This window comes from Vicugna pacos, chromosome 7 (assembly GCF_048564905.1).
Source record: "Vicugna pacos chromosome 7, VicPac4, whole genome shotgun sequence".
In the NCBI taxonomy this organism is placed as follows: Eukaryota; Metazoa; Chordata; class Mammalia; order Artiodactyla; family Camelidae; genus Vicugna; species Vicugna pacos.
Window position 1 is genome coordinate 7,300,417 of NC_132993.1, and position 13,331 is coordinate 7,313,747.

The following is a 13,331-nucleotide window of genomic DNA, read 5'->3' on the forward strand; positions in this document are numbered from 1 at the left end:
GCCAGTAACTCGGAAGCAAGCGCTGCCGCCTGCGGCCTCCCACCCGCCGTCCGCAAGGGCCCCCCACGCCGTGCGCTCCGCCCCTCCGCCCCCAGAGGCGCCGCGGCGAAGGCGGCGAGGCAGCCTTCGCTAGCGACCCGTTCTCCCCGTGGACGCCCAGGGTACTTTCTTCTCTCCCGTGTAGCGTAAGTCAGCTTGATTTACAGAATTATAGAAAGGAAAAAAAAACAAAAACCCTCCTGGGCCATGAGTTAACCAAGCTTGTTCCATTCACCTCGTTTCAGGTATGTAGGAACTTTCAGAAGAACTAATCTGGCCCAACAAAATTCAGGTTTTCTTAATTCAGAAAGTCTCTATCTGTGTCACTGAAACCATAAGGGAGCCTTCACATGCGAGTGTTCTCGGAGTAGGAATATGTGAACGTTCTCTAAGTGGGGCAAAGTCATCACAGTCGTACGGTGGGAAACACACACAGGGCCTTCTAGAGCTCTGAATTCCTCCGCAGTAATCCAGCTGGAAAGAGTTTCTCTTTCCGCAGCCGAACTCTTAGAGGCGTTTCTTCATCCACTCTAGTCCGATGGCCTCACCTGGCCTGACCAGCATAGAGAAAAGGTGATCGCGTGACTTGGCACGTAGGATGTGTCTGACTGATGTCCTGATAGGCTTGAGTAATGGAAAAGAGGATTGTTAGGACATTCTGATGCCTGCTAATGAGTCATGACAGCAATTCTGTACGTGTCAACATTGTCTGGCACTTGGTGCTGCATCTGGGATGGCAAGAGGGGTCTTTCAAAAGTAGGGTTGGCCTATTTTACAGACAGGAGACACCACGGCAGCTCCGGGACAGAATTACACGTTAAGGCCAAGGAGCTGCAAGTAACTGGATCTTCTCCTTGCTTTACTTGAAAATAAGACCCTATTTCTTAGTCAAACTCATGTACATTTTGAGTATTTCACTTTTGCTTGGCTAAGTTAAAAGATTTTCAAACGAAATATTTTACTAAAATTTGGAAGCAGTCAGATGTGAGAATACCTAGAAAGCGAACCAGCAAAATGTTCTTGAAACTGCTGCGCTTTTCCACAGGAAACTTACTTTCAGTGGCATTAGCCATTTACAACAAATATAAGAGAAGAACATTATTTGGGTGGATGGACATTTTCATTCCAGAGTCCAACAATCTGAACTATACTGTTCTCCACATTTTTTGCCAGAGGAGAGTGAAAAGGAGGAATAAAAGCAGAATGCAACAGTAACAAGAAAAGAAATGGAGAGGGTGCTTTGTTCACCACCGTTTTGTAAACACAGAAACCCAGGAACCAATAACGCATTCTTCAGATTTTCATCATGTGAACAATAAAAAACAAACACACAAGATTCATTATTGAGTAGTTTTTTCATAGAGAGCTTGGCAAAAGGAACCAGGCGTCTTGAATTTAAGGGGTATAAATTTGACACAGCTGGGTCACAGCTGGAGGAGATCCTGAAGGAAGAAAGCTTCTCACTCTTTATAGATTCAGGTTAACACTCATTAAGTAATCTTAAAATTAGTTTTATATCCCAGGAGAGCTAATTATTCATCAGTTGTTACCAAACATTATACTGTAGCCTAAACAGTTGAGGCAAACTTCTGTAACACAGACATTCCTGTCACTTTCAGTGAATGAAACGTTGGCAGTTGAAGTAACATCACAGAATCCAAAGGTTCCTCATAAATGCTCTCCAAACATTGTTCAGTAGTCTTGTAAGTTCTCCTCAGTTCAGAGATCATTGAAAAGCCAATAGTCTCTTAGGTCAGGTTTAATGTCATTTATGGATTAAGTAGGCAAGCAAAATTCAACTCTTTCCTCCTAAAGAACAAAAGTAAAGTTGCTTCATGGTAAAAATGAGGGCTGAAGAATCACATCTGAAGTCATACTTTGGAAATGAGGTATTGAAAGACCACTGTCCCCTGGCTAGCTCAGCCCACCTGCTTGACTCCATCTCCTCCTGCTCCTTTGATGGGACCAATCTTTTTACAGTGGTAACATTTATAACAGTAGCTGTGACTTGGCAAGTAGGATGTGTGATTCTCTCTGGAGAATCACCTGTGTTGATGATAACCATGCTGAACATTTTACATGTTATCTGTACCCTCCACAACAATACTGGTAGGCAGACACTAAGATTCTCATTTTACCAATGAAATGGGGCAGTGATGTTTCGGTAAACCAGCTCTACCAAAAAAAAAAAAAGTCTAGATTTGTAGAATTTGTCAAATTCCTTGGAGTAAATTCTCCCATAGTATCTGATTCAAGCTACCAGGTTTTAACAACCAGCTCACAAAATTCCTGAATAGTTAACAATCCTGGCTCAGCACATCACTCAAACAGGGCCTCAGAGAGGGTTCAGAGAGGTTTAGCAGCTCCCCCAAGGTTAGATGACACGTGAAAACCTAGCTGAGCATCCCCTGGGGTTTTGAGGCTCCAAAGCTGGGTCTCCTCACTAGCGTGCTTCTCCACAGTCCATGTTTCTTTCTTCCTCCGGACTCTGCCATTCCCCATCTTTATTCCCAACCAAACAAGGAATTTAGCCAGGATTCAGTTCCTCCTTGAACCCTTCCTCCCCCAACCATCACGGTCCACACTGTTCTCTCTCTCCTATTACATAGACACACTTTGCACCAGTTTGGCACAGGCACATCTGGTACCTTCTACTAATATATTAATGTTTCCCGAATATTTATCATTCTTCTTTTTTTAACTACCTTGTCTACTTCATAAGGAAGTGGGCTCTTATCTGTTTTCTGTATCCATGTGCGCTGCATACAAAATAGAACGTACAATGTTATTGAGCGAATTGGACCTGTCGATGAATTAGACACACTCCTATACAGCAAGTCTGCAAAGGTGAGACTCGGGACACAGCAACACAGTGACTAATGTCCATATGAAAGGAAAAAAAAAATTTGATTTGGGAGATGCCAAAAGGATGAAAGGAGAGGCATATACTGATTATAACTTCAATTCTCTTTCCTTGTTTTTTGAGTGGATATGAACATCTCAGACGTCTCCTTCCTTATCTTCCAATTAAACAGGCCTCCCTCCCTCTATTTCCTTCCCCGTTAACTGCACTTGACAGAGGTACAGAGGTGGGCGTTTCCCACTCCTTTTCCTTCTCACTCTGAACCTGGGATGAGACAGTTGCTGGGGTTCAAAGTGCAGGGGAGTTTAATGAATGATGTCAACCCCCTCAAGACCTGGCTCTGGCATTTCCTCTCCTCTGAGTAGTTCACAGGCTCACAGCTCCTCTGTCTCTAGAGAAGCCTGCTTTTTAATATGCATTTGCAGATCAACTTTTTGCAAAGGCTCTTTATTCATAGAAACAGATATATTTTTGAAACTATTTGAAGAGTCTTTGTAAAACTGAAATTAAATCCGTTTCCTTCGATGTTTAATCTTAGCCATGGTTCCAAAGCAAGGCATGAAAGAGGGGATTAATCTGAAACTGGGGCTGCCTTGGAGAAGTGAAGGGCCTTGGGCTGTGTTTCTCCAAATGACCTGCACTCTTTTAATCCAATGTAATCTCTCTGGTTGCAGCTGAAAGGGAGAATGGCCTCTAAACCCCCTTGCAACATTTCTGCACCGGGAGCTCTCCCGCCCTTCTCTCCACCTTCCTTTCTCTGCAGACGCCAGGTAAGAGCTGAGTGAAGGAGCTGCGGGGAGCAGTGTTTCTTTTCCTAATAAGTGTGATTTCAGGAAGTGACACCACTTGTCATTTTCCTCTTTCCCCAAATGCTTCAGCTCTGGTGAGAAAGTGAGCTTCTGAGCTCGAGAATACACATGAGCAAGCAAGCGCTTGCTAATACTATAATTGTGCACCTTCTGCTGTGTGCACCATGCTAAACTGCAGCCTCCTCACCCTGATCTCTCTCTGTCCATCTGATATAAAAAAAAACACAGAAACAAACAAATAAATAATCTGACAATAATCTCTGAAAAGATGAAACAATTGCTTAAAACTAGAAAGAATTTGTGATACAATATTAAATAATTTTCCATATATTACATTTACACATATTTTGCAAATATGAAAATTACCAACCTAGATACTAAAAGGTAAGCATACAGTCCAATTTATCCTCAGCTCACAATCCCAATGAACCAGAGACATGAAAATGGGTTAAGATGATAAGGACTTTTTAAGGAAACTAGGCACTTCCTTGGAGGGGGTGCTGTTTAATGCTCTATTCTAGTATCCCTGCCTTCTTCCATTCTCTTCTCTGCACTCCACACCTCTCCTACATGCGGGACAGAGTCAGCTCTCAACATACTGATGAATTAATAAAAAATGAACAAGTGATGGTGGGAATACAGAACCTCAGTGTCCCATAGTCCTACAGTAGTGCCCCATCATCACTCCCTAATGACAGGGACACTCCAAGCATCTGAAGTAGGTCATGGTGTAGGAACGGAATGGGAGGATGAGAAGGAGGTAAAATTGGAAGAATTTGGTCTTTGTTCACTTAATAACAGGCACAGTCTGGCTACTTAATGCCATGTCTAGATTAGAGAGGCAGATTCACCCTGTGCATATAAATCAGCCTGGGTAGACATTATATTTGCTAATGAAGCCTTTCATCTTTTCAGCGAGTATTGGCTTAAATATTTAAGCGCCCTCTGATCTTTTCTTTGAGAATCAACTGTATCCGTACTCCGTATCCTTAAGCTACTAATAATCAGACCAAAACTTGGCTGGCTGCTTTTTAAGCCTTAGTGGTACAATAGAAGTTACAGCAAGATCGAGGATGCTTTCTATGTTTACAAAGCACTTTAAGAGACAATATGTCATTGAATGTCCCGGGGGAAGCAAGTTCAGAGAGGCTAAGTGATTGTCCAAAGCACAAAGCCAAGAAAGCGCAGAGAGGGAAATGAAGGAGGGGAGGAGTCAGTGGATTAAATCCAATGCTTCTCATTTCATTGCTCTTAGTGACCTTTATCATGTACTGTAGAGCTGAATCCACCCTCCAGGAGCAGAGATGAAATCCGCACAAATGTGCTAAAGGGGTTTGAGGAAACAGAGGATTAATAGGTACAGGAGGGAGTATTGTCCCATAAGGAGGAAAGCTCAGCTGATGGGGAAAGGTCGGCCTTACAGCCGGAGGACCTGAGGACCCGACATTCAGTCATCTGATTCCTAAGCCCGAGTTCCGTTCCCTTCCACAATTCCCTGTGGTATGAATACACACATATTACACGATAAGTCAAAGGATTATGTTCATCTCCTTCAAATTTTACACCAAATTTAAAGTAAACGATTTTTTGTCATTCACTAGTCAGTATTAAACGCATCCGTGTTTATTTTAGAACAGCTCATACAATCAGCCAGCACGGTCATTGATAGTTGACTGCACTGTTATCTAAGGTATCTTTTCTGTTGTTACTGTAACTTACTTTGCCACTGTTACTTTATACTCCCACAAGTTACTTTAATGAATGGTGTCTTTTTTTTAATTGAAATATAGTCAGTTTACAATGTTGTGTCAATTTCTGGTGTACAGCACAATGCTTCAGTCATACATGAACATTCATATGTTCATTTGCATATTCTTTTTCACCATAAGTTACTTCAAGATACTGAATATAGTTCCCTGTACTATACAGTATGAACTTGTTGTTTATCTATTTTATATAAATTAGGTAGTATCTGCAAATCTCAAATTCACAATTTATCCCTTCCCACCACCTTCCTCCCACCCTCTGGTAACCATAAGTTTGTTTTCTACATTTGTGAGTCTGTTTCTATTTTGCAAATAAGTTTTTTTTTTTTTAGAGTCCACATATAAGTGATATCATATGGTATTTTTCTTTCTCTTTCTGGCTTACTTCACTTAGAATGACATTCTCCAGAAGCATCCATGTTGCTGCAAATGGCATTATTTTATTATCTTTTACGGCTGAGCAGTATTCCATTGTAGAAATATACCACAGCTTCTTTATCCAGTCAGCTATCGAAGGATATTTAGGTTGTTTCCACGTCTTGACAATTGTAAATAGTGCTGCTGTGAACATTGGGGTGCAGATGTCTTTTTGAATTAAGGTTCCCTCTGGATATATGCCCAGGAGTGGATTGCTGGGTCATATATGGTAAGTCTATTCCTAGTCTTTTGAGGAATCTCCACACTGTTTTCCACAGTGGCTGCACCAACCTGCATTGCCACCAGCAGTGTAGGAGGGCTCCCTTTTCTCCACAGCCTCTCCAGCACTTATCATTTGTGGACTTTTGAATGCTGGCCATTCTGACTGGTGTGAGATGATACCTCATTGTAGTTTTGATTTGCATTTCTCCGATAATTAGTGATATTGAACATTTTTTCATGTGCCTATTGGTCATGTATATGTCTTCATTGGAGAATAGCTTATTTAGGTCTTCTGCGCATTTTTGGATTGGGTTTTTTTTTTATAATGAATGGTATCTTAACATGGCAATATTTTCCTCAAAGATTATTTGGAATGTGTAGTAGGTTGGTTTGCCCATACGCTGAATCCGCCCATATAATTCTCATAATGTTATACCTCTGACTGTTTCTGCTGTTACGACTGTCACTGCCCTCTCCACTTTCCATCACCCAGCTTTGATTCTCTACCCTCCTTTTTTCTATTTTTTTCCCACTTTAGCTTTACTCTCTCTTCATAGCTTTACAACTTTCATGAATCTGGATTAAGGACACTGAGTTTTAGAAAGCTCTTGATGCTTTTCACGTTCTCTGCCTTCACTTCGCTCTGATTCAGTGCGTGCTCACTGAGCGCCTGTTATATGCTGGGTGGGCTCTGGGGATAAGATGGTGAACAGAACCCGGCACTGTCTCCTCTCAGATATTACCATCCAGTGGAGAAGACAGACATTACTACAGACTCACAAATAATACATGCAAAAGCACAATCATCAGTAGTGTGAAGAGGAAGAGATATGTCTTGAAATAAGAGGATTTGACCTAATTACCAGTTCATGGAAAGCTTCTCTAAGGAGGTGACTACTGAGCTGAGATCTGAAGGGTGACTAGTTGCATACCAAGCAAAGCAGAGAGGGAGGATGTGCAAAAGTCCTGTGGTGGCAGCCATGGCAGAGGACAGGGAACAGTGTGAGGGCACAGAAATTTTGACTCCAATGGGACTAGAGAGGAGACAGGGAGGAAAAGCATGGCTGAAAACCAGGTTAAGGACCTGGCCATACCACGCAGGACTTTGTAATCCAGTTGCATTTATAGCTGAAGGATGGATTCCAACTCAATAAGGCCATGATTCCAACTCAATAAGGCCATGACTCCACCCAATGACTGTCTTTTTTTTTTTTAATAGCAATGCTCAAATTCCAAGTCTTCATTGGTGTCTAAATTTGTGGGAGTTCCAAATGGATGGAGGAACCAAAATTCCTTATGCCCATAAATCTAGATGTCTATGTCCTAGGTTAGTGTGGCTTTCAGCAGGTAAGATCAATTTCTTTTTAACAATTATTTTTTGAATTAAGTTACTGATGGGTATAATGGATTATAAATAACATGGTACGAGCTATTAAAATCCAGTGCACTTCTCATGTGTGCAGTAATAAGGTGCAATATAATTTATGGTTTACAAACTTATAGACCCAGAATCATGGCTTCAGACTACAGCATGCAGAATAGTTTCCTTTTAAATTTTCCTTTAAAACTGGCTAGTAAAAATATTTACTTTTGCATTTCTGTGGCAACATCAGCACCTGTTTCTTCTTAATACTTCAGAACTCAGAAATCACATAATTGTAAAATTGGAAGAGATCTGCACAGGTCGTCTAGTTTATTTCCTCCTACTACCTCTGGAAAGTCATGTCTATGCAGCTGGGCTAGGTGAAAGTCTCCCCTGTAATAAAAAGATATCTGGAGGGCGGAGGTGTAGCTCAGTTGGTGGGGTGCATGCTGAGCATGCACGAGGTCCTTGGTTCAATTCCCAGTACCTCCATTTGAAAAAGAAAAAAAATAGAGAAAAAGATCCCTGGAAAAATATCTTCTCCCAGAATGAACATCTGGCATTTACTAATCTTATGAAGTTCCACCCTAGAACATTGCTTGTATTTGTCAAATATCCTCTTGCACTTTTGAAAATAGACAAAAGCTTTCATATTATTGAGGATACTCTGGAGATTTTGGGGGCAGTTCCATATTGGGCACTGATAATGTATGTAGGAATGACTGAGGTCAAACAAAGACTCCAGCCGCATGAGAAAAAAAAAATCTGCTAAGCCCTGAGATAAGGGATAGGTTTTTGAATTAATCCATGTAAATAAGAGCCATAAATATGAAGTGTACACTATGCATGTGAAAAAAAATGAGACGATAATTAGATCCTAAAGAGCATCTGACACACGGGCAAGTAAGCTTGGAGACCTACTGAAAAGGGTATGTACAGCACCACTAAGAGAAAAAGACTGTAGCTATAAACATGAAGTTTTGCTCACAAGAAAGACAAATTCTCATACTTCTGGGAGAGTGAAGTAGGGATAAGTCCACAGAACAAAGCAAAGAAATGATTTAACATGACATTCTGCTCCCTGGGTCGTGACTTTGTGTTCTGATTTGCTGCTAGTTGGCTCTTAGACGCTGACTGAGAACGGAATGTCGGATAGGAAAAACATAAAGGTCACGAAATTGCAAGCGTTTAGTGTTCCTGCATTTTGTCACAAACTAGCCGCTCTGGTTTTTGGACAACAAAACCTGGCTCTCCCTTGCCTGTGATCTCTGACTCTTCCTGTGGGACTTCCTCCCCCAGAGGATGACACCCTGACCCCTCAGGGGAGTGGTTTGTAAATGACAATCCTCTGAGCCCTGTATACAGTTTATTTCAAAATAAATTCCCCTCATGTAAAAGCAACAAATAAACAAACAGATACAGGTCTAGGACCCATTCAAATCAATTTTAATATTCTTCAATTCTTATGGGGGAAAAAAAAACCATGGAAACCAATCAATCGCTTCAAGCCCAAATCTGCCATGGAAGTGATCACAATGAATGACAGCATGAAATTAAGTGGCAAATTGGGTGACGAGGACAATTAGTAGTATAGAAATTTAGAGCAAAGGGGTGATTGTTCTGAAATGGATGGAATGGCAAGAATGTATTAGTACCAGCTGCTAAAGCCGTCCTCGGCGTTCCCCACAAATCATCTCATTTAATCTCACAACGCCTTCATGAGGTTGTGCTGTTACTAACCTCATTCCACACAGGAGAAAGCTGAAGCTCGAACAGTTTTAGTGCCCACAGTTACAAGTAATCAGGTGGCAGATCCAAGTTCAAACCCAGGCAGTGTGACCTTTCAAGGGAGGGCTCCTAGATTCCACCTTGGACCACGACCCAGCCTGGACGATCACAGGCCCCTCGAGAAACAGCTTTCCCGTCCTGACCAAGCCTGGACCAGGGAGGCGAATGTGTTGATAGTAGCCTAAGTGTAATATCTGAAGCTAAACTTTGGGCTTTAGTTGGCTGTTCTTCACCTTTTCAAACTAGCACTCTTTCAAAACGACTGTAACTCCTCCTCAAAGGGATGCTTGGTCTCTCACAGGGAATAATGAATAAATTAAAATAATGAATTAAATTAAATTAACAAATAAATTAAATATAATAATCCATTAAATAATAATTTAATAATTTAACAATAATTTAATAATATTAACAAAGTTCAAAACCACAGAATGTAGAATAAGCAGCTGGAAGTCACAGCTCACTGGCTTTCAGAACTGTAAGAGACCGGAGCCATTTAGTGAGTACAGGAATGAAGGCACCCGAGAGAAGTGAAATGTCTTCCTGCAGGCACACCCAGCGTGGGGACCTCGCAGCCAGCCTCGGAGGCCAGAGCAGTCACCGACTACGTAAGAACGCAAGTTGTTCATTCTGCATCAAGCTGAATGGCGTATGTTAAATATTTTCACATTGTTATGTGCTGGGCCAGACCCTCCCCATTTTTACCTAATTCATGGGAGTAACTAGGAGATACATCAAGTCCTTCAGCTTATTAGGTAGGATGCTTCCTTCAATAATATCCTGCAAGACATATTTTTCATAGCAGAATCGCATCCAATCAATCCTTCCTTGAATCATGCATCGTGGCCTTCTAACTTCTATTTATGCTCACACTTGATTTTCAAGAGTTTGGCCTTATTTAGAGAAGGCAACAAGAGATCAGGTTTTTATTGTTAACATGAACGATTCTACTTTCATAGGCAGAAAAATTGCACAAGGAAGGAGCAGAATAAGCAATTCCCCTCTCTCACACTTAGAGCTTGCCGTGGGAGCCGAGTACAAACACACTTAGGACGTCCCTAACACTTGCACTTTCTTACTCTCAAAAAATCCTTAACTATTCAACCACTAGCATATATTTAAAATTTTTTTAAATTATATTTTTAAACGTCTTTTTTTTTTTGCTGTGTAGTTCGATGAAGGAAGCAGCTTTAAGAATTATTTGCTATGACATGAAACATCAAAGTGATCATTGAGGTAAGAGACCCTTGTGACCACCACCAGTTTCTTACTCTTTGTCTTTAGTCAGAATTTCCATTCTCAGAAACAAGATCCCTTGTAGTTAAAGCTGGTATTTATTACACATTATATAAGTTCTACTGGTGGAGTGATGGTGCTCAGTTTCATCAGAGTTACCTAATTCAAGCATCACATATCATTTAATCTGTGCCATACACTGAAAGTTACTATTTTGATATGACTGAAAAGGTACAATTTTAGTTATAACTCCTTTATTCTAACTCATTTCATTATCAATCATTTGTGTTCTTTATTCCTTGAAATACGTTTTATATACCTATATATAAATACTTTACAGATGGTGGATCTACCAAGTGTCTACCTGGTTTTACTCTGTTGTGTGTCTTCTTATTAAAGTTAATTTTTCTGGGTGTTCTTTTTGTCTCTTTTAAAAAAGATTTTCCTAAACAAATTAATAAGTGAAATAAAATTAACTACAAATATTTTCTCTGAGTTGAGGCCTTACAATATGTGCTGAACACAATGTCTTCCAGCACACGACTACAGAGAACGATACAGAAGGGCCCAGAGAATGGTATTGTATTTACTGTCCCCAGAGCTCCACTTGGTAATACTTTGCTCATCATTATTTTCTAAAAGGGAAATGAAGAGAAAGCAGTCTGTATAATTAGAGGGTTTCGATACTAGCTTTTTTCAGATTTCAGCACATGGAGAGAAGACTGAATAGGACTGAACCTCTCCCTTCCTTCTTCCCTAAAGACACACACACACACACACACACACACACACACACACGCTACACAACAGATGGTCTTCCTCCTTCAACGATATGTTCTATGGCAAATCTGTCTTCCAAAGTGCCTTGCAAATAGTACACATTATTGGGAAATTAACACTACAATTATAGAGTTAATATTTACTTTAATAATATTCTTCGAATTACAAAAATTTAATTTTTCTTTAACTTTTCAGGGTAAAGCTATTTAAAGAAGGCACATCTATGTTTTAAAAGTCATTTTTGCATGCTTTTTATTTCTTAATATTTTAAAAAATCTGCCTTCTTCTGCTTTTATTTTACATATACAACTTCAATGGACTTTATTCTATCTCATTTTTCTGATCTAAAAAAAATGTGGCCAAATAGTTGTGAAAGAGACAACTATTTTTCAGAAACTGAATGTTCAAATTACACTCTGTCTGCCTCTGATAAACTGATAAATGAGGATCCAGTCAGAGACATCACACTCACATAATTTTCCAAACAATTCTATCCAGACAGATGTGGCTTAGACACACAGAGGCACATCCAAGATCAGCAGTCCAATCTCAACTACATGTTTACGGAACATTGGAAACGCTGGTCCTTCTTTCTCAGTCATTATTCTTGAGAGAATATATTTTGACAACTAGAACACCATTCTAGAAAAGCAACCATGAAATCTGGGTTCTTCTCTATCAAGTGATTTACTATGTGGGTTATTCAGGTTGCTGAGCTTTAAAGCATAGCTGTGAAGACACGGGATTCTCATGCAGTCACAAGTGTAAAGTGAGATAAATTGGCACTCACAGTTGTGGCAGGTGGCCCCACTGTATCCCGTCTCATCACAAGTGCATTTGAAGCTGTCCCACGTTTGCGAGCACTTCCCACCATGCTCACAGTGATTGGGCACACATCTGTCAGAGAAAGAGACAAACAGAAATAAACCAACAAACAAATGAGATTCATGAGTGGCCAAATTCCAAGCTGTCTAGGCAATATATCATTTCAACGCCAGGTTGCCTTACCAAGGCAATTAATCCTTGTTAGTTTAAGCAGATTAATATGATTCATGATGGAAGGTGCCAAGCGCACAAAAGATGATGTATCACAGGCTTGGTGTGTCCCATTTTGAGTAAACAGTATAAGCTAACAAACAGTTGAGCGATTCATTTGCATATCACAGATTCATTTTATTTTCCTTTTGCACAAAAACAAAGACAGTAGCTAAATTTTCTCCCGGTGAGAGACAGAACATTAGCCATTTTGTTTCCTGTAGCATCCTTTATCAAGGCCAATAGTACCAAGTCAGAAAGGGGTAATGCTGAGAGTTACATGTTTTTTTTATATATAGCAATTTGAGTTTTTGAAATAATGGCATGGTAACAACAATGAGAATATACTAACCTCATAAAAATATTTCTAAGTCTTCCTTACCCATCCTGTTATGCCCAGCTGGCTAACAAAAGACACCTGTGTAAAGAGGCAGCAAGTATAATATAGGGGGAAAGATGTAGGTTTTGTGTTCGAATCTTTGTCTCTCTACTTACTTGATAGCCAACTGTGATGATGTCATTTAACCTTTCTGGCCCTGAGTTTTGTCATGTGAAAAATGGAGTAATTATACCTATCGGATAAGTAGTTTTGAGATTAAGAGATAATGTTCAAAAAGTAGATAATTAATAGGCAGGGAATAGAGGACCAATAAGCAGGAGCCATCAACATCTGAGCCATAGCTTGCAGGGCACAGTTTTGTAGTTTGGTTGTATGCTAGCAATAGTGAAGTTGGTGTTTGTTCTGGAAAACTCTTACTTCAGCAGCACAAATTATTTCCTTGTCATGTGTTAGTATTAACAAAAAGATTTCTAGATGTTAATAGGAAACTCTCTAAAGCAGAGAAGTCCACCCAGATTAAAATGGCAGAACCCATTAGAGTAGTTCACAGATAATGGACTGATACAAAGAACCTCCTTTGGAGGAGCACCCTTAATCATAAAGCTCTGGTGCCTTCCTGCTGCAGAACAGAATAGACTGGCCTCAGACATAGTATTTGCCTCCCATGTTCTTG

The 13,331-nt window shown here is 40.3% G+C and overlaps 1 protein-coding gene across 6 annotated transcripts in view; it reads right to left on the minus strand.

Moving 5' to 3' along the window:
• The window catches only part of CNTNAP2 (contactin associated protein 2), a 1,225,886-nt gene that overhangs the window by 705,168 nt on the left and 507,387 nt on the right, over nucleotides 1–13,331 (minus strand). For all 6 annotated transcript variants that reach the window (XR_012074163.1, XM_031674555.2, XM_072964285.1 and 3 more), the window contains one exon: nucleotides 12,074–12,180. Coding sequence is in view for 5 of the 6 variants with exons in the window: in XM_031674555.2 (XP_031530415.2) it covers nucleotides 12,074–12,180 (107 nt within the window). In the remaining variant the exon portion in view is untranslated. The remainder of the gene's footprint in view (nucleotides 1–12,073; nucleotides 12,181–13,331) is intronic.